At 39.7% G+C, this 21,881-nt stretch overlaps 1 protein-coding gene across 2 annotated transcripts; it reads left to right on the plus strand.

Annotated features, from left to right (window-relative positions):
- The first annotated feature begins 3,405 nt into the window (after positions 1-3,405).
- Positions 3,406-20,200, plus strand: ARG1 (arginase 1). Of its 2 annotated transcripts, XM_069488660.1 has the most exons (8): positions 3,408-3,544; positions 6,858-6,930; positions 8,353-8,527; positions 10,391-10,550; positions 11,792-11,886; positions 12,239-12,343; positions 19,213-19,349; positions 19,604-20,200. In XM_069488660.1, exons 1-8 carry the CDS (start codon positions 3,488-3,490, stop codon positions 19,768-19,770), a joined length of 969 nt encoding a protein of 322 aa, XP_069344761.1. In that variant the 5' UTR covers positions 3,408-3,487; the 3' UTR covers positions 19,771-20,200. The 2 variants fall into 2 exon arrangements, with proteins under 2 accessions (XP_069344762.1, XP_069344761.1); XM_069488661.1 differs by lacking the exons at positions 10,391-10,550; positions 11,792-11,886 and having other exon boundaries at positions 3,406-3,544.
- The last annotated feature ends 1,681 nt before the right edge of the window (positions 20,201-21,881 follow it).

Here is a 21,881-nt window from a genome sequence, read left to right on the forward strand (position 1 = left end):
GCTCACACCTGTAATCCTAGCACTCTGGGAGGCTGAGGCAGGAGGATCGCTTCAGGTCAGGAGTTGGAGACAGCCTGACCAAGAGGAAGACCCCATCTTTACTAAAAGTAGAAAAAAATTAGCCAGGCATGATGCCACATGCCTGCAGTTCCAGCTACTTGGGAGGATTGCTTGAGCCCAGGAGTTTGAGGTTGCTATGAGCTAGGCTGACGCCATGGCACTTCTAGCCCAGGCAACAAAATGAGACCCTGTCTCAATAAAATAAAATAAAAAAAGAATAAAATATGATGTGGTCTCATCCCCAGGAAAAATTCCAGATAATATTTTTTTAGAAGAGGTTTTTTAAGAGGTTGTATTGTTAGGAGAAGGGCTTTTAAAACCCCAATATATACGCTAAGATAAATGAAATCACTGAGCAGAAAAAAGTAGATCTTTGAATAGGATAATGTAGGTAAAATACACCCTATCTCCTTCCTTTAGAAGTCTTGAGATAACAGCTTTGGAAACTGAAAAGAAGGTTTGTGTTTATAACAAAAAGGAAGCAGTGATCACCAGAAGTTAGCATGAGTTTCCCCAAGAACAGGACCTGTCAGGGTTGGCTTGTAGCCTTTGATAGAGAAGACAGACTAGCAGATGACATAAGGTAGTAAAGTGCAGTGAGACTTTATTGAGACACTTGATAAATTAGCTTATGATGTCCTTATGGGCAAGATGGAGTAGCTGAGTTGGAAATTAGTGAACAGCTATACCTACAGATTGATGACCAATTATTGGAGCTATGCCAATCTGAGTTGAGGTTTCTAGTGGAGTGCCACAGAGCATTTACAAAATTAAGGCCCTGTCCAACATTTTTATCAGTGACCTGGAAAAGTCAAGCATTACTAAATTTGTGTTTGATGGGTCGGATCACTCCACCTATACTTGGATGTATGGTATTTGTTCTAGATGCCCCACTTAGGGAGGGCATAGGCAAGCCAGAAGACGTTTGGGAGGAGGTGACCTGAAGGAGAGTAGTAATCATGTAATACGAGAAACCGCTGAGGTATTTGGGGATATTCAGCCCAAAGTATAGAGACCCAAGAAAAACATGAAAGCCAAGAGATAGTGTGCTTTACTTGGATCAAAGGGTTGTGACCAGTGGGTCAAATGACAGGAAGGCAGTCTCAGCTTAGTATAGGAAGAACTTTCAGGATGTTAGAATTCTTCAAAGAAAAAATTGTGGCAATGAAAATTGAAACTTAGCAAATCTGTATGGATTAATCTATACATTTAGTAAAACTTCTAGAGGGATTTTTTTTAAAGGAATTAACTTATTCTAAATATATAGAATAGAAACCCATACATGAGAAATCGATTTTGAAAAAGAAGAGCAAAAAGTTAACTCTTGTCCAAACAATGATAACTGGGGCACAAGTTAGTTAATAGCTGACACCTCCCCAGTGCTTAGCCTAGAAGCTCAGTGGTTAGGTGGATCCAGAATGCCTAGGACTAAATCTTAGCTCTTCCTCTACAACCAGTGCGTGACTTTTGACCACCTCTCTGAACTTCAGTTTCTTTATCAGTACAATGGCACTGATGATGAGATATAACATAAATTAGCATAAATATTAAGGTAATATAAAATAGAACACCTGGAACATTACAAGAACTCGATGTGAGCTCTTTTTATTTCTACATAAAAGCCATAAAGCCATAATAATAGGACATTATGAACCTGGTGCAGCCATAGGTAAATAAGTCAATGGAACAGAAGAAAGACTTCAGCAATAGATAACACTCAAATCAATCGCAAAACAGATGGACTGTTCAAAGGATGTTGTTGAGGAGACTGATCGATGGACGATGATGGGAAAAATACAGTTGGAAAATTTATACAACATACAGAGATGGGTGTAGATGGATTAAAGAACTAAATGTGAAAGATAAACTTTAAAACAAATAGAAGACAATGTGGAAGTACATACTTGTTATTTTTGGGGTGGGCAGGATTTACAAGTAAAACTTGCAAAGCATGAAGCATTAGGAGAAATTATGTATGACTTTATAAATTAAGGATTTTGTGTGATGACATATATAAAGGTATCAGATTTCTGACAGATTAGGAAAAATTACTTGCAATGTCAACACCCTAAGAGATTAATATATAGGCTACATCAGGAAAATCACAAGTTAATATTTAGGATATACAAGCACACCCACAAGTAAAAGATAAAAAGCCTTTCTGGGAAATGCTTCTATCAAAATGGACCCATGAGACTTTACTTTCCTCATTCATTTATTCAATAAAGATTTATTGAGTACTTACCATAGGTCAGCACTGTATGCCTGGGGATACAGCCTATAAAATTCTCTTCCCTTATGGACTTTAAACTTCACAATGTTCTCTCTCTCCAATAGGAAAAAGAAATTAGTTTCTACTAAGCGAATTTTCCATTTGAATTACAATCATATAATTTTAAAGTTGGAAAAATTTTTAAGGTGCATTTCTTCTAAATTTGTACTTTTTCACGATGATGAACAACATCCTGGGGCACAAGTTAGTTAATAGCTGACACCTCCCCAGTGCTTAGCCTGGAAGCCCAGTGGTTAGGTGGATCCAGAATGCCTAGGACTAAATCTTGGCTCTTCCTCTACAACCGGGTCGTGACTTTTGACCACCTCTCTGAACTTCAGTTTCGTTATCAGTACAGTGGCACTGATGATGAGATATAACATAAAATTAGCATCAATATTAAGGTAATATAAAATAGAACACTTAGCACATGATAAGAACTCGATGTGAGCTCTTTCTATTTCTACACCTTGATTATGATATTATGACTGCAATAATTATTTTCCTGCGCATCGTATTCCAAAAATGGTACTACCTCTGGCTTATCAATCAACTAATGTTTTCTTTAAGTAATAACCAAAAAAGGAAGTAATATGCTTTCCCTGAGAGTGTACATTAGTGGTGTGTGAAATGTGCCTTGTGGATTAACCATTTATCCTATATGTGAAATCTTAACTCAGGATGCGAGTGCTGGAAGGGATGTGAGACACAGCTTGCCAGTCTCAGTCCTTCTGCTCCAAGGAGGTCTCTGAGGTCAGGAGGAGGTAAGTGCCCTGCCCTGAGACTGCCCAGGTAAAACCACAGTACTTTTGGATGAGGTTGTGAAACCGCACGTAAGAGTTGGTTGTTGAAAGATTAGTGTTATCCACCTGGCTTTTTAAAAAGGGTGTGAACTACAAACATGCATAATGCTCACTTAATCAAAGACCTAGACTCAGAGGAATCATGGTCATTCCACGTATGAAGCATCGGCGAGACTTTCTGTTGACTCTGTCATTCTTTGGTTTAGTAGGTGGAGCCACTCGACCCCATTAGAATAAACAGATGCAACCCAATTATAAATGGCAGAAGAAAGATGTGCCCTCTGTCGTTGGTGGTTGCAGAGGGTGGTGACTGCCTAGAGAGCGGAGTCGCAGCAAAGAGAAGTGTCAGAGCATGAGTTCCAAGTCCAGAGCCATAGGGATTATCGGAGCTCCCTTCTCAAAGGGTCAGGTGAGTAAAAAGCCTGGCCTTGGATATCTGGAATTTATTAGAAAATTTTGGACTTTAAAATTTGTAAATTGTTACTGTCTGGTTAGTTAAGTTTCCTGACACAATCTGGCCTGGAAATCCGTATTTTAAAGTTCTCTCATCATTTTTCGACACTGTATAACTATAAACGCAAACCCACTTACTCTTGTGGCTCCTGAGCTCAGCCAAAGCCAATTTGATTTGAACCTGCTGAATGTTGCCTTGTGTTTTTTAAGAGAAAATATTTTTCTGTGAATTGAAATGGACTATTTCTGCATTGTAGCTACTCATTTAGGTTTTGTTCCTCTTGTTGCTTTTGATGTTACTGTGCATACAGCGAGAGGCAGTCTTAAGAAAACACATTTGTTTAGTTATGTAATTAATGTCTAGAAAAATTTAATAGATAAGTGGTAACCTTCTGACTTCTTATAATTTGGATAACCTAAATATTATTACTTTATGTGACTTTGTGAACAGTTCATATTTTTTATGGCTTTAATGATTCTGTTCAATTAAATTGTTCATGGGCCAGGTAGAATTCTTTATGTACCTTTTTTGAGGGAGGAAAAAAAAAAGAAAACAGAAAGAAAGAAAAATCCCACTGCAAGTTGGCAACTCTAAAAGGACTAGACTAATGGATTTATGAAACTCCCAGATTGCCTTAGAGTCACCAGCTGTGAATCCACACATGCCAGCAGCATTCAACTATACAGTCTTTTTTTTCTGCCTGGGCACACTCATTCTGGTAAATAGAATGAGATGACAGAACACCTTTAGACTTCAACATGGGTCTGTGCTTAAAGACAAAAAAAAAAAAACAACAAAGAACAAAACCAAACAAGACAATGTGTGAGTTAATTTTAAGGTTGATTTAAAAAAAAAAAAATAGAGTTTTTCTCCAGGTTTCTCAGAATCTGGACAGCATTTTAGCCCTCTTAATTTTGAACTGTTGCTGTGCACTCTGGCTTTTTATTGCAAAACAAATCGAGAGAGGCCAGAGGTTAGAGACCCAAACTGCATTTAGACTGTCAGTAAATACTGCTGCTCTTCCCCTGGAAATCCTTCAAAGGTCTCTCCCAGAACACAGGGACATTGTGCTGACACAGAAATGTTTCTTGTAAAATCCACACTATGCTCACCTTTTCTTGGAACAGGTTATAACAAAGGCAGATTTTAAAAATTAACAAAAATGAAGTAATCACCACACCCAGCCCTTCTTCCATTAAAATATGGCCATGAGAATAAAGCTTACTGTCTCATGCCTGTAAGGACTGAGAGAGATTTTCCTACACTAAGCCATAGAGTAGAGGATAAATAGGCCACCATATAAGCATTTGTCCCCACCTGAAGGAGGTAAAATGTTGGCAAGCAGAAAAAAGGACACGATGAGAGGGAAAATGACTAAAAGGTTGAGTGTAAGGGCTCCGTTTCCTGCCTCACCCCCTTGCAAGGGAGTGAGCAAACAATGAGGGAGGTATTATTTTTACCTAAGAGTTGAGGTGACTAAGACTCAGAGAGGTTTGACAATTTGCTCAAGGCCACACAGCCCTACCTGCATGACTCCAGACAGCAGAGACTAATCGCAAGCCTGTGTCCAGACTTACGCTGACGGCTCTTCAGAGAGCTCCACTCCAGAGCGGATCTTACACTTGTGGCCAGTTAGGAATTGGGCCCATCTTGGACAGTCAGTGAGGCTCACAGAGCAATTTCCAAAGTGGACAGGTCAAACCAGCAATGGGCGGAGACCAGGCTGAGAAGCAGTTTGAATCGAACAGAATAATAATGGTAGAAAATGTCACTCTGGGAAATTTAATGACTGTGGTATAGCAACTATAGTGTGAACTAACAAGTCTACAAGGTTTGTCTTCTAAAGGGAGGGGAGGAATAACGTCAGGGGGGTTTATCTATCTGAGAATTTTTGAGCTCTACACTACAAAACATAGTGCCCCATGTAAAAAGAGTCAGACTGCAACCTCACTATAGGGAAGAGACAAAACACACACGAAAGTAAAGGCAGAATAGGAACCAAGCAGCACCCTATTGGGGTTTAAAGAAGGAGAAATTATGTCCACTTGAATGGGGAGAGGGAATCGACTCAAGTGAAGAGGGTGTGGAGTGAAAAAGCAGAGTTTGTCAGGCAGAGCCTTTGGGGTCCCTTGCTGCGGGGACAGGAATCAAGGATTTACTGGGCACCCAGGGCACGTCTTCTGGTCGTTTGAATGGGGAGGAAATATTTGCCTAGTTCGGTGCCACAGCCCCGATCCTAAGGATAGACACAGGCGTCCTTGGGCACACACTCTCATCTCACACCAAGAAATAGCTCACTGTATCTAAAAGCCCTGTTGGAAATTAGAACAAGAAAGATACAGAAAGGAACTGTCTTTAGGCCTCTCGTTGGCCAGGGGGCTGAGGAAGACTTGTCCCAAGAAGGAAGAGTGTTGGTGTCACTCATGTCAAAACAGCAAGGGTAGAGTTTCTCGTCAACTGTTTAAACAGGTCAAAACTTGAAATCACTGGGTTGGTGTTTGTGGTTTCAGCTCTCAGGTGATTTTCTCTGTGGCCGGCTTCTCCAGGAGCTCTAGCTCACTGTGGGCACCTGCGCTTAGGTCTGTCTCATGCCCCGCTCTTTCTCTTCTGATGCTTTCCCCACGCTGTTCCCTGGTTTGCAGAGTTCTCTCTCACTCCATCCTGTTTTCCTGATAGCCTACTCGTGCTGCAAGACTCAGCTGAAATGTCCTCTGCTCCATGCAGCCTTCACGGGCATGCCCTGTCCCCAACAGAGTTGGCAACATCTTGTTTTTGTTACTATGACATCTTATATCTGCATGGAAGCAACTATCTGTGTACTGTAACTGGGGTTAAATGCCCAAATCTCCTATTAACTTACAAGTGACTCAAAATCAAAACCCTTCTCTCTTTCCTTATTGTAGCCATCTGTCAGCATGCTTTTGCACAAAATATGTGTTCACTACATTGATAACACGGTGTGATGGTTAGAGTGGATGCAGGTTTTGGAATTCAAAGACCTGAACCTGAACGTAGGCCCTGCCACTTATCACCTGTGTGCAGTAGGATATCATATAACCTTTGTGATTCTGGTTCCTGCTATTTGGCAAACGAGTAACTCAGTCTACTTTGCTGTGGAGATAAAATGAGATAATGTAAATTCCTGGCTCTGTAGGAGCTCAAACAATGACAGTTACAATTCAACTGATGCAATAATGAAAAGGGATCCTACTGTGAGCACCTCATGGTCATGATCATGTCTGAAGTAATTTATTTTTCAATTGTTCAGCCACGAGGAGGGGTGGAAGAAGGCCCTAGAGCACTGAGAAAGGCTGGTCTGCTTGAGAAACTTAAAGAACAAGGTAAATTTTAAGTTGAACGGTCATCGGCCTGATTTCCTGCCCACTCTGAAGGAAGGAGCAGGCGCCTGTGAGAATGGAGTGTGTGGAACGACATTTATTCCAGAGTTGCAGCACTGGCTGTGACCTGAGAGTCACATCCTATAAAAGAAGCAGGGCACGAGGAGAACGCTCAGCGAGCATTGGATGGACATCCTCATTCAGATCGTTTGTCTTTCCAGCCCCACTGTGGTGTGAGACAATCTGTGTGTGCGAGAACTGGGTTGGGGTGGGTGCCAGGGGAGTCGGGGAAAGTGAAAATGGAAGGCAAGGGGACCCCTATTTGTGAAAGGAAACAAAATGAAACGGTAATAACAAGAGCCCCTCGTGTTTGCATGGTGTGCATATGTGCACACACACACACACACACACACATAAGCCTGCAAATGCAAACTCATATATATATTTTAAAAGTATAGGCTTAATTGTATGCTATATTTACATATAAAACCTGGTAAAGTGTTGGCAAGGATGTGGAGCAAATGGAACACTCAGGTATTACTGGTGGGAATGCAAAATGACACAGCCACTTTGGAAAACAGTTTAGCAGTTTCCTAAGTAAACATACCTTTACCTTTTGACCCAGCAGGTCTATTCCTAGGTGTTTACCTATGAGAAGTGAAAAGGTCTGTGTACACAAAGACGTGTACTTGTATGTTTGTGGCAGAAATGCTTATGATAACCAAAAAATGGAAACAAGAAAATGCCCATCAAATGGTGAATGGTGAAACAAAGAGTGGTGCATCCATACAGTGAGATCTACTCAGCAACATACAGGAATAGACCGCTGACACACATTCTTATTTAATTCTGACAGCACCACTGTGGGGCAGGTGCCACAGCAGAGCAGGAAGCTGAGTTGCATCAGCAGGTGACAGGTTGGATTAAATCCAAGTGCTTTTAATACAGAGTCGTGTGTGTGTGTGTGTGTGTGTGTGTGTTCTCCAGAAGAAAATATACCAGTGTTTTCTAAATTTTCAGTATATATTTGTATATTAATATATATTTTAACTATTTCTTTATTACCAAACAAAACATGCTTCTTATAGAAAGCTAGAAAGCACATAAGCAGAGAGACAGAGACAGACACAGTGATGTCCCCCATTAAGCCCAAACCAGAAGGTTATCACTGTTACCAATTCAAGAAGTATCCACTAACAGCTGGTATACAGCAGGTGCCAGTGCGTGCTGCTGGCGAGGTGAGGATGGCAGGCAAAAGCAGACGTGGATTCTACCTCCACGATGTTTACAGTCCTTCTGGACATTTTCTTTGCTTATACTTTTGAAAATATATATTTATATTGTTCATTTGGAATCATCCTACATAGACTGATTTGCAATCTTCTTTTTTACTTAGTAACATGAAACTTTTAATCTTAATTTTAGAGTGTGATGTGAAAGATTATGGGGACCTGACTTTTGATGACGTCCCTAATGACAGTCCTTTTGGAATTGTGAAGAATCCAAGGACTGTGGGGAAAGCGACCGAGCAGCTGGCCAGCAAGGTGACAGAAGTCAAAAGGAACGGAAGCATCAGCCTGGTGCTGGGCGGAGACCACAGGTCCTGTCGAATAACTGTCTCTGGGGGTCTGGCACAAACGGCAAAGAAATATAACCAGGACCATAAGACAGAAAATATAGATGGGGGGCGGGAGGTGGGGTCACTGATCAATATTTTACTCCATATTTTCTGCCTTTTAAAAAACACATTATAGGTCACCACTTTATTATGGAAACATAGACTTAGCTCTATTTGATGTCTTACAATATCTTTATTTTTATTCAGTACAGCAGAAAATACATAAAATATACTCATCAAACTATTGAGCACCGGCTTACATTTCCACATAAGTAAGCACTGAGGAGATTCATAGCTTATTGTACTTAATTACTGATAATAATTAAGACCTACTGACTCAGGTCAACAATTAGCAAGTATGTGTTTTCCATTCTAATAGTAATAATTAAATTATTAAATTTTGGATAGTGTGCCCAGACACACACACACACGAAAAAAATCTGTGGTAATTTTACTTCTCTAACAACCATTTCGTCCAGAATTGACAGTCTGGTACATTTCTTTCACAGCATCTTTTCCTTGTACATGATGAGTTTAACAATAGTGTGTGTGTGATATGCTATGCTTTATTCTTAATCTGCAGTATGAGTTTCCTTATGTTACTTCCTGGTGTGCACACAAGCATTGTAAGCACCATTTTTTTTTTTTACTGCTGAATGATTTTTCATCAAGGGATGACATTATTCTATATGCCTGTATCATCAGACATTCAGGTTATATTGAAGTTTTCACCATTACAATGTGGGAAAAACCACTACTCCCCAGTCCCAGGATGATGTTGCCAGGAGAGAGAGGCCTGAGGAGATCAAAATGAAGAAACACTCCCGTGGCTCTGGTGTGAGAGTCCGTCCCTTCAGGCCCCCTCGGTTCCCTCTTCCAAGGCCAACTGCAACCAGAGCTTCTGTAACAAAACTGCCATTGAGAAATCAGGGCTCACTTTCTTTTTAATGTGGAAAAATTTGTAAGTGGAAATTTTAAGAGTGGCAAATGGCCAAAGATAAGAAACCCGAAGAGAAAACAAAGAGCAAGCTGAATAGGCGATACCCACACATCAGGCATGTTGCTTCCACTTTGAGAGTCTGAAAGTTCATAATTCTCTGAATGATACTGGAACATTCACAGGTGGGAGATACAGGAATTGCATAGTAAATCCTAGTCTTTCAACTTTTGTGCAAGATAGTACTTAGCTCTTCCATTTGGGCAAAATGGCTGGAGCTAGAGTACTTGGGATGCGCCTTGAGGGTTCCTGGACTCATTAAATGCCTGGAGGGGAGTAGAAAGTTAGAGTAGAGGATCTGGGCATGGAATAGAGTGAGCGAGCACACTCCACTTGTTGGCAAAGGGAACATGGAACTTCTGAGTGATGCTCCTCAATTATAAAAGCGCTGGATTCCTAGAAAAATGGAAGGACTTTGTCATAATTCACTTGGGAGAATTAAGTATTTACCGAAAGAGCTGAGCGTGCAGAAAATGTTCCAGATTTAACTCTGAGAATTGAACAGTGTCTCCTGCTAAGGGGTTTCTCGTGTGACTAGGGTTTTTACACGCCTTTATTTTTGGGGTAAGCTATAATTTGTAGTTTTATTATAAGGTGGATTTTGAAAAAATAATCACCAATTTTTAGCAATGCTATTGATGTGAACATAACTAGTTAGTAAATATTAAGTGTAAACTATATTTTCTCTACTGTTACAATTGTTTAATTGTCCTCTCTCATTTAGAACTTATTAGAAATATCAGTCACTTTAACTTAAAGGGAAACCAAGTGGGAGCACTGAGTTAATAATAACATATACGTAATGACATTGCAAACCTGAAGTTCACACAAAATTTTTTCCTCCAAAGTTTGGCGATCGGAAGCATCGCTGGCCATGCCAGGGTCTACCCTGATCTTGGAGTCATTTGGGTGGATGCTCACACTGACATCAACACTCCACTGACGACCACAAGTGGAAACTTGCATGGACAGCCTGTGTCTTTCCTCTTGAAGGAACTAAAAGAAAAGGTAAAAGGCTGGTTGGGATTCTGTCACAAAAGAATACTCTTTAGCAGTTCAGGAGGTGGATGGGAAGTAAGAACCTCTATGCCATCATATCCTTGGTGTAATTGCAAACCATTTTCTCTGTTGCTAATAAGCAAAGGGTTGGTTGATAAAGGCGGTAAGGCTCTATGTTTACCTCTCTTGAAAGATTGCAAACTGAATTCATGTATTTCATTCCTTTTGATTCTTAAATTACCATTTTTAGTAGGTGGGGCAGAGAGTAAGCCTTTATAAACAAGTTAGCAGAGGTTTAGAGGTTAATGGACTTGGCCAAGATCATATGCTAAGCCTCAAGTAAGGCAAGGGACAGTACCAGGTCTCCTAACCCCTACCTCTTTCCACTACATGCCACAGAGTCTTATGTTCTTACAAAATGTTCCTTTATATCATAGAGCCTTTTCAAAAATGGAGTTTTACAATGAGGTTACAATGGTTTGTTATTTAACATCTTTACTGGGAAAAGCCCCTACCTTTCCTTGCTCCATAAAAGAAAGAACTATTTCCTTGCTCCATAAAAATTTCTTTACTAAAAGATACAAAATTTCAGATTAAGACTTAACATTGTGGTTCATACTTTTATTGACCTGCCATAGTATATCAATAAAAGCAATTTTCATTGATACAATTTTAGTATGTTGGTCCTTATGATGACACAAGGAGTTCAAACCTCTTTATGTTAAATGCTCAGAAGTAGAATTTTTTAAACTAATGACCAAGCAATGGGTTTATAAACTTGCAGTGTCTAGCTAGCACATGGGAACAACTAAGCTTGGCTCCAGGACAAAGCAGAGATCATCATCTTATGGTTTGAGGAGCAACCAAAGGTCTAGTCAAAAGTTTCCGTCGGCTGCTCTGGGCCATCCTCCGCACTCTTTCCCTTCCTGGGAAAGGGAGGTAAAGCAGGAAGCTACTAAAGCAATGGAAACACACACATTTCTTTATAGAAGAGTCCTGGGAAAGAAGAGCCCAGCAGAAACAGGGGACAGAGCAGGAAAATGCCAGTGGTTCAGGGTAGGGGAGGCTGGTAAGGCCAAAGCAATAAAGAGGAGGCAGGCACCCCCTTCTTCATTTGGTATTACTTTAAGTGATTTCTCTAACTGTATATTCTAAATATAAGATATAAGCAATCCAACAAGTGTCCTTAACTAAATGTAGGATTTGCACAAGACAAGCATGTGTGACCAAATGGAAAATTGCAATTTCAGATCCCTGATGTGCCAGGATTCTCCTGGGTGACTCCCTGCATATCTGCCAAGGATATTGTGTATATTGGCTTGAGAGACGTGGACCCTGGGGAACAGTAAGTTTATTCCTTGATGTGATTTACCTTCATATTTGTCCTTTTGTGTGCCAGGTGTGCTTTACTGACCAAACCTACAATAGAAAATTATTTCAAATAGCAAGTCGATACACTGCTTCCCACACCCCTAAATATTTATATACAGGTACAAACGTATGTATGCATTCAGGCAATTTATATCTTAATTGGCTTGCTGTTAAATACAAATAAAACTACATTGTGATATACATGTATACTCACAGAATGTAAATATTTTATATATTTTACATTGATCTTTTCTTCAAAAGGAAACAGGCAACCATAGTGTCAGCTTTATTAATTATAGATTATCTTAATATGTTTTCTTTCATAGCTACATTATAAAAACACTGGGTATCAAATACTTTTCAATGACTGAAGTGGATAAACTGGGAATTGGCAAGGTGATGGAAGAAACACTCAGCTATCTACTAGGAAGGTACGATGTGTATGTGTGTGTGTGTATAACATAAAGACTTCCTACTGTTACTAACCAAGGTAAGATACAAATAAAGTCTTTAAGTAAAATCATCGATTATGACTTTTTATACAGCAGGGTAAGAACTATATTTATCCACTAACTTTAAACCATCAACTTTAAACTGAAATCCTTTCCCATTTCTTTTTTTTTCTTTTTAATTTCAGCATATTACAGGGATACAAATGTTTAGATTACGTATATTGCCCTTGCCCCACACACTTCAAGCGTGTCCATCCCCCAGATGGTACACACCACACCCATTAGGTGTGAATATACCCATCTTCTTCTCTCTATTCCAACTGCCCAACACCCAATGAATGTTGTTACTATATGTGCACGTAAGTGTTGCTCAGTTAAAACCAATTTGATGGTGAGTACATGTGGTGCTTGTTTTTCCATTCTTGGGATACTTCACTTAGTAGAATGTGTTCCAGCTCTATCCAGGATAATACAAGAGGTGCTAGTTCACCATTATTTTTTGTGACTGAATAGAACTCCGTGGTATACATATACCACATTTCATTAATCCACTCATGTATTGATGGGCACTTGGGTTGTTTCCACTTCTTTGCAATTGTGAATTACGCTGCTATAAACATTTTAGTGCAGATGTCTTTCTTATAGAATGTCTTTTGTTCTTTTGGGTAGATGCCCAGTATTGAGATTGCTGGATCAAATAGTAGTTCTACTTGTATCTCTTTGAGGTATCTCCATATTGCTTTCCACAGAGGTTGTACTAGTTTGCAGTCCCACCAGCAGTGTACGAGTGTTCCTATCTCACTGCATCCACACCAACATTTATTGTTTTGAGACTTTTTATAAAGGCCATTCTCACTGAAGATAATCGATATCTCATTGTGGTTTTGATTTGCATTTCCCTGATGATTAGAGACATTGAGCATTTTTTCTTAAGTTTGTTAGCCATTAGTCTATCTTCTTTTGAAAAGTTTCTGTTCATGTCCTTTGCCCGCTTTTTGATGGGATTGTTTGATTTTTTCTTGCTGATTTTCCTGAATTCTGTATAGATTCCAGTTATCAGCCCTTTATCGCATGTGTAGCATGCAAATATATTCTTCCATTCTGTAGGTTGTCTGTTTGCTCTCGTGATAGTTTCCTTGGCTGTGGAGAAGCTTTTTAATTTGATCAGGTCTCATTTATTTATTTTTATTGTTGCTGTGATTGCCTTTGGGGTCTTCCTCATAAATTCTTTGCCTAGGCCAATGTCTATAAGAATTTTTCCAACATTTTCTTCTAGCATTCTTATAGTTTCATGCCCTAGGTTTAAGTCTGTTAAACACTGTGAGTTGATCTTTTTGAGAGGTGAAAGGTGTGGATCCTGTTTCAGTCTTCTACATGTGGCTACCTAGTTCTTCTGGCACCATTTATTGAATAAGGATTCTTTTCCCCAGTGTATGTTTTTATCTGCTTTGTCAAAGATTAGATAGCTATATGAGGATGGTTTTATATCTGGGTGCTCAGTTCTGTCCCATTGGTCTATGTCTCTGTTCTTATGTCAGTACCACGCTGTTTTAGTTACTATAGCCTTGTAGTATGGCTTGAAATCTGGTAAATTGATGCTTCCCAATTTGTTCTTTTTGCTTAAGATTACTTTTGCTATATGAGGTCATCTCTGTTTCCATACAAAGCATAGAATTATTTTTTCTATATCTGTGAAAAATGATGTTGATATTTTAGTAGGGATTGTACTGAATCTGTAGATCACTTTAGGTAGTATAAACATTTTAGCAATGTTGATTCTGCTGACCCATGAGCATGGTATGGTTTTCCACCTGTTTACGTCCTCTGCTATTTACTTCCTCAGTGTTTCATAGTTCTCCCTGTAGAGGTCTTGTACCTCCTTAGTTAAATATATTCCTAGGTACTTTATTTTCTTTGTTGCTATTGTGAAGGGTATGGAGTCTTTGATTTGGTTCTCAGTTTGACTGTTGTTGGTGTATAGGAATGCTAATGATTTCTGTACGTTGATTTTGTAACCTGAGACTTTGTTCAATTTGTTTATCAATTCCAGTAGTCTTGTGGTGGAATCTTTGGGGTTTTCTAGATATAAGATCATATCATTAGCAGAGAGAGATAGTTTGATCTCTTCTGCCCTCTTTTGGATGCCCTTGATTTCCTTCTCTTGTTTGATTGCTCTGGCTAGGACTTCAAGCACTATGTTGAATAGAAGTGGTGATAGAGGGCAACCTTGTCTGGTTCCAGTTCTAAATGGAATGCTTTCAATTTTTCCCTATTCAGTATGATGTTGGCTGTGGGTTTGTCATATATGGCTTATATCATTTTTAGATAAGTCCCATCTATGCCTATTTTGTTAAGCATTCTTATCACAAAAGGGTGTTGAATTTTGTTGAATGCCTTTTCTGCATCCATTGAGAGGATTATATGGTTTTTGTTTTTGCTTCTATTTATGTGGTGAATTACATTTATAGATTTTCGTATGTTGAACCATCCTTCCATCTCGGGGATGAAGCCCACTTGGTTGTGATGGATTATTTTTTTGATAAGCACCTGAATTCGGTTTGCTATGATTTTGTTGAGAATTTTTGCATCTATATTCATAAGGGATATTGGTCTGTAGTTTTCTTTTTTTTGTTGCATCCTTTCCTGGTTTGGGTATCGGGGTGATGTTGGCTTCATAAAATGTGTCAGGGAGGATTCCTTCCTTCTCAATGTTGTGGAATAATTTCTGCAGGATAGGCACCAGTTCTTCTCTGTAGGTCTGGTAAAATTCAGGTGTGAAACCATCTGGTCCAGGACATTTCTTTTTAGGAAGGTTTTTTTATTGCTGTTTCAATTTTATACTTGATATTGGTCTGTTCAGGAATTCTATTTCTTCCTGATTGAGCCTAGGGAGGCTGTGTGTTTCTAAGAATTTGTTCATTTCCTTCACATTTTCCAGTTTGTGTGCACAGAGGTTTTTATAGTATTCATAGATGATATTTTGTATTTCTGTGGCTTCAGTTGTAATTTCTCCTTTTTAATTCCTGATGGAGCTTATTAGAGTTCTTTCTTTTCTGCTTCTCATTAATCTAGCCAGAAGCGTGTCAATTTTGTTTAGTTTTTCAAAGAACCAACTTTTTCTTTTATTAATCTTCTGTAGAGTTTTTTTTTATTATCATCAATTTCACTTAGTTCTGCTCCAATCTTTGTTATTTCTTTTCTTCTGCTGGGTTTGGAGTCAGTTTGCTCATCCTTTTCCAGTTCTTTGAGATGATTCATTAGATTATTTATTTGTGATCTTTCGGCCTTTTGGATGTAGGCATTTATGGATATAAATTTTCCTATCAGGACTACTTTAGCTGTGTTCCACAGATTTTGATAAATTGTGTCTCCTTTGTCATTTAGTTCAAAGAATCTTTTGATTTCCATCTTGATTTCCTCCTTAATGAAATAATCATTCAACAGAAGGTTGTTTAGTTTCCATGACTTTGTGTAGAGATGAGAGTTTCTGTTGGAGTTGATTTCTAATTTTATTCCATTGTGGCCTGAGACAATGTATGGTATAATTTCTATTTTTTTAAAATTTTTTGAGACATGCTTTGTGGCCTAGGATATGGTCAATCATAGAGAATGTCCCATGAGCTAATGAGAAAAACGTATAGTCAGTGGTTTGGGGGTAGAATGGTCTGTAAATGTTAGTCAGGCCCATTTGTTCTAGAATTATATTTAAATCCATTGTTTCTTTGTTAATTTTCTGTTTGGGGGATCTGTCCTGTTCTGTCGGGGGGTGGGGTGTTGAAGTCTCCAGCTATTAAAGTGTTGCTGTTTATCATTTTGTTTAGATCAAGTAGGATTTGCTTTATGATTCTGGGTGCACCTTAGTTAGGTGCATAAATATTTAGAATTATTATGTCTTCTTGTTGAACTGTACTCTTCACCATTATATAGTGACAATGACCTCTTTGTCTTTCATTACTTTTGTTGATTTGAAAACTAAGTTATCTGAAATTAGAACCACCACACCAGCTTTCTTTTGGCTTCTGTTTGCTTGAAATACTGTTTTCCATACCTTCAACTTGAGTCTGAATGCATCCTTGTGGGTTAGATGTGTTTCCTGAAGACAGCAGATACTTGGCTTGTGTATATTTATCTGTTCTGCCAACCTATGTCTCTTTAGTGGACAGTTCAAGCCATTCACATTTATTGAGAGAATTGATAAGTGGGGCAGATTTCTGTTCATCCTGTTGAGTTGAACTTTGGTGCTTTGTTTTCTCTCTTAAGCCATTGTGTATCTGTTCTTTGACTTTTAGCTTTTGGATGATTTTACATTCATGAGTGTTTATTGTGCTGATCTGTGTGTAACACTATTTCGAGTACTTCCTGGAGGGCAGGTCTTATCTTGGTGAATTCGCTCAGTCTTTGCTTATCTGAGAAGGTCTTTATTTCTCCTTGATATAAAAAACTTAGTTTTGCAAGGTACAAGTTTCTAGGCTGGGCATTATTCTGTTTGAGAAGAGTAAAAATGGGGCCCCAGTCTCTTCTTGCTTGTAAGGTTTTAGTTGAGAAGACTGCTGTTATTCGCATGGGTTTTCCTTTGTAGGTTACCTGCTTCTTTTGCCTTACAGCTTGTAGGAGGGCCTCTTTGGTGGTTATTTTGGTCATTCTGATGACTGTGTGCCATGGTGTCTTCCTATTTCAAATGAATCTCCCAGGTGTTCTTTGAGCTTCTTGTATCTGGATATCTAAATTTTTATGATGGCCTGGGAAATTTCCCTCTATTATATCCTCAAACAGCTTATACAACCCTTGTGTATTTTCTTCTTCATGCTCAGGGATACCTATGATTCTCACATTAGGCTTCTTCACATAATCCCACATTTCTTGTAGGCTTTGCTCTTTTATTTCTCTGCTCTATCTCTGTGACTGACTTATTTAATTGAAAGGTGTTATCTTTAATCCCTGAGATTCTTTCTTCTGTTTGATCTACCCTGTTCTTGAGGCTTTCCACTGTGTTTTATAAGTCCTTGAAAAAGTTCTTCAATTCCAGGAGTTCTGTTTGATTTTTCTTTAATATTTCAATTTCCTTCGTGAATTTTTCTTCCAAGTCTTAGATTTTTTTTTTCTTGTGCTTTGTTTGTGTTGGTTATCCATTTTTTCTTGCATATCATTGAGTTTTCTTACAATCCATGTTCAAAATTCTTCTTCTGAATTTGGTTGATGTCCATTGCTAGAGAGCTGGTGTTCCCCATTGGGAGTGTGCTTTCCATTTGATTCTTCATACTTCCAGAGTTCTTTTGCTGATTCCTTCCCAACTGGATCAGCTGTTGCTTCTTACCTTTAGATTTTCATTTTGATAATGACACACCCTGTTTAGTGTCTGAGTCAGTAGGTGGTGTTTGTGGGTGAGATTTGACCACACCCTTTATGATGAATCAGTAGATGCAGTAAAAGCGTGTGCAGAATGACCTCTCTGTCACCAGGTGCCACTTGTTGGGAGGAACAGGCTGCAGTGTTGTTTTGGGGTCCTGTAACCAGCTCTTGTTCCTCTAGAGGGGCACTCTGGTGCCTCAGGTGGTGGGTGGGACCCTGGGACTTCCAGGTGTGTCCTTATTCTCTACCTCAGTGGGGGCAGGTCAGGGAGTGAGTCTGGGTGGAGCCGGGTTGGGTGAGCCTGCCCTCAAGCTCCACAAATGGTGTTTGCCAGGTTCAAAATTCTGTTCTCTGTTTCTGGGCAAAGGTGCCTCGTAGGGACTGAGATGGCCCCACTCAGCCGAAAAGTCTGCATGTGGGGATGGGGCTGTCTTTGACCTGCAGTCTGGAGCAGGCCTCACTCCTTTCCCCTTTCCCCTATTCCACAGTTTCTCCCAGGCCTCTGCCGGCAGGCAAGACCTCAAGCCAGTGGATCTCCCCTGGCTGTGATGTGGGCCGGGAGGTTCCCTGCCCAGGATCCCAGCCTGGGCTGGGCACACGGCCCTCGCCCTCCCGTGGGAGGAGGGTTGCCCATTAAGCATGCTGATCTGCCCCTGAAGGCACACATACCTCAGTAGGCTCATTCCCAAATATCCCTTCTGTGCCCCAGGGCAATGCGATCAAGACCAGGGCGTATGGGATTTGATCTGCAGGCCTGTCCCCTGGGCCCTGGAGATCAATCCCTGACCCTGCCAGGGAGAGGAGTGCTGGTCTCAAATCACCCACAGGGTGCCCAAGCTGGATCAATGTCTCTCTGCCTCGGGATTTGCCCTGCTCTCCTGGAGTCCAGGCTTGTGTTGCCTGGGAGGGCTGGCGGGTAGGAAGCTCACAGTCTGAGTATCCCTCAGTCCATTGTAGGGCCCCAAAAGGAAAGGTCCCGTTCCCTGCAGGTGCTTCCGAGTGGTGGCTAAATTGTCTCTCTCAGCAGCCGCAGGTAGGGAAGGGGCAGAGGAGAAGGAAACAATATGTCGCCTGTCAATAGGCTTGGGTCTGTGGGGCAGGCAGTGCCCCGAGGGAGCTGGAACCTTGATGCCCTGTCCACAAGAGGATCACCGCTCACTGGCGATGGCCATCTCTGGACTGATGTTGGCAGGTCTCCCAACCGTTCAGGAGCCCACCGGCAGTCCGAGATGCGAGAGGGGAAATTTAACTGCTTCACCTACCCTTGTCGCTGGTCTCCTAGCCTCTCCGGGGCCTTCCTCCTTCCAGTTCTCCTCCGCAACTTCTTCCCTTGGAGTCTCCTGTCGTTTCAGGCACCCTTCCTTCCGATCCTTGTCTGATCTATGTTTATCTGCCTGTTTATTTATTTATTTTTTTTTCGCTTTCTTCTGAAATCTGTCTTTCTTGCAGAGACACTCTACCAGTTTTTTTAATGTGCCACCATATCCTTTCCCTTTAAGAAAGAAAAGGCCAATTCACCTGAGTTTTGATGTTGATGGACTGGACCCATCTTTCACACCAGCTACTGGCACACCAGTCATGGGAGGTCTGTCTTACAGAGAAGGTCTCTATATCACAGAAGAAATTTACAAAACGGGTAGGTAAAAATTCTGACGGAATAGAAAAAGAAGTGTATACTTGACCAATATATATTTATACCTTCTTGACCTGAAAACCAAGCCCCAATTGACACTTCCAGAATGCCCATCAACCACATGATGCAATAAATAAAAGTGTTTTCCATTGTCACCATCTCTTTATGTTCATGGACAGTCTTTCAAGTGAGTCAGTACTGATTTTAAAATGTCAATTATTTTATAAAAAATACATTATTACCATTTGTTGTTCTAGGACTACTCTCAGGATTAGATATAATGGAAGTGAACCCATCTCTGGGGAAGACACCAGAAGAAACAACTCGAACAGTGAACACAGCAGTGGCAATAACCTTGGCTTGTTTTGGAGTTGCTCGAGAGGGTAATCACAAGCCTGTTGACTACCTTAATCCACCCAAGTAAATGTGGAAACATTATATAAAAATCTCATAGCTAATGACATAATTAGCAAATCTAATAATTTACTTAAGCCTACAGAGATTAAGCCTCCCAGAGATTTATTCTTTCAGAAAAATGTTTTTCCTATTAGTATTAATCTGCTAATTCCCTCTTGCTTTGAAATTCAAGATTTGAAAATTTTAATTTGTGAAATTAAAAAGCTTATATTAATATTTTCCATTTTGGCAAAAGATTTACCCTTAGAAATAGAAGCATATATTAATTTCCAATTAAAAGTTTAGTGACATTAAAAATGAACATACACTTAGATAAGCCCCCATACATAGAGTGGGACTCCTGGTATTGGAAGATAGAGCTACTCCATATGTAATGATATCGGGTATCCATGTTGTTCAAAAGATGTGATTTTTATAATAAACTCTTTATAAGATTATGTCTATATATTGCTAAATATGTGCAATACACACACACACACATCATGTTCATGTATACATCCTGCTTAAAACTACTATAAAGATTTAAAAAGTCACAGTGAAGCCTGGGCGTGGTGGCTCATGCCTGTAACCCTGGCACTTTGGGAGGCCAAGGCAGGAGGATTGGATTGCTTGAGGCCAGGAGTTTGCAACCAGCCTGGAAGCCACAGGTAATTTTAGGTGAAATCCTCATCTGAATTAGCAGATCTTACGCACAAAATAGCAGTTTGATTTCTCTGGCTCCTGAATAGATTTTTGAGAATATCTTCTACCTCCCAAAAGGTTACCTGAATAGCAACCATACTTAAAATATCAACCAATATCACGTTTGAGGTTTAGAAAAAGCAAAACACGGACATCTAACACTAATGAACTTGGAGATTTCCCAAACCTATGATTATCCATTTTACAACACTCTGTCTCTATAAAAATAGAAAATTTAGACAGGTATGGTGGCACATGCCTGTAGTCCCAGCTACTCAGGAGGCTGGGGCAGGAGAATTGCTTTAGCTCAGGAGTTAGAGGTTGCAGTGAGCTATGGTGATGCCACTGCACTCTAGCCTGGATGACAAAGTAAGACCCTATTTCAAAAAAAAAATAAATAAAAAATAAATAAAAAGACACAATGAAATCATCATCCCCAAAACATTGTAAGGCCTTGGTAAAGTTAACATGTTGACTGGCCATACAAGAAAAAAATTTTTTCCTTGGGGCCATGGTGTTTTATTACGAAAATAGAATAAAAACTTTGAAAACAAAACAATCCTTTCTAATTTAATGAAAAATTTGTTATTTTTTTCCTATGTGTGAGTTATATGCAACTTAAAAAATAGTTCACGTGCCTCCCAAAGTGAGAAGAGATGTGTCAGTTACATATGCTTCGTGAGGCTCTGGGATCAAAACTAGCATGAGTTAAATACAACTCACGCAGGAGAAAATGTGTTAAATTTCCAGGCTCTCGTTTCTTCAACTGCAAAATGGGTAATCATAGGTTTGGGAAATCTCCAAGTTCATTAGTGTTAGATGTCCATGTTTTATTTTTTCTAAACCTCAAACGTGATATTGGTTGATATTTTAAGCACAGTTGCTATTCAGGCAGCCTTTTGGGAGGTAGAAGATATTCCCAAAAATCTATTCAGGAGCCAGAGAACTCAAACTGCTATTTTGTGTGTAAGATCTACTAATTCAGATGAGGATTTCACCTAAAATTATCTGTGGCTTCCAGACACTTCAGCCTTCACTCATTGCAATTACAGCATGTCTCATAAGCTACATTCTAAATACTCACCTGGGCTCTGGAACGTAGTGAGGAAAGCAGAAAAAACAAATGAGAGTAAACTGCAATCAAAACAAGGGAAACAAACTTTCCCTTCTGCCCCCAACTTATATAAAAACCCCAGGGGACTCTGTAATAAAGTAGGCTCCATGAAAGGATTTTTTATTGTGGTGGTGTTTTAATAGCTATATGTTAAAGAGCCCCTAAAATCTGACTTTTCACATGCAACTCAGAACTTTAAACTTATCTGTTGCCTCTAACTGCTAGGCTTCCCAAAGATAAACATTTTATTGGATCACTTTTAGATAGGAGCAATTACTATGGATCTTACGCAAGAGTACATTGTATACATAGTCCAATACATT

Source organism: Eulemur rufifrons, chromosome 15, assembly GCF_041146395.1.
Source record: "Eulemur rufifrons isolate Redbay chromosome 15, OSU_ERuf_1, whole genome shotgun sequence".
Lineage (NCBI taxonomy): Eukaryota > Metazoa > Chordata > Mammalia > Primates > Lemuridae > Eulemur > Eulemur rufifrons.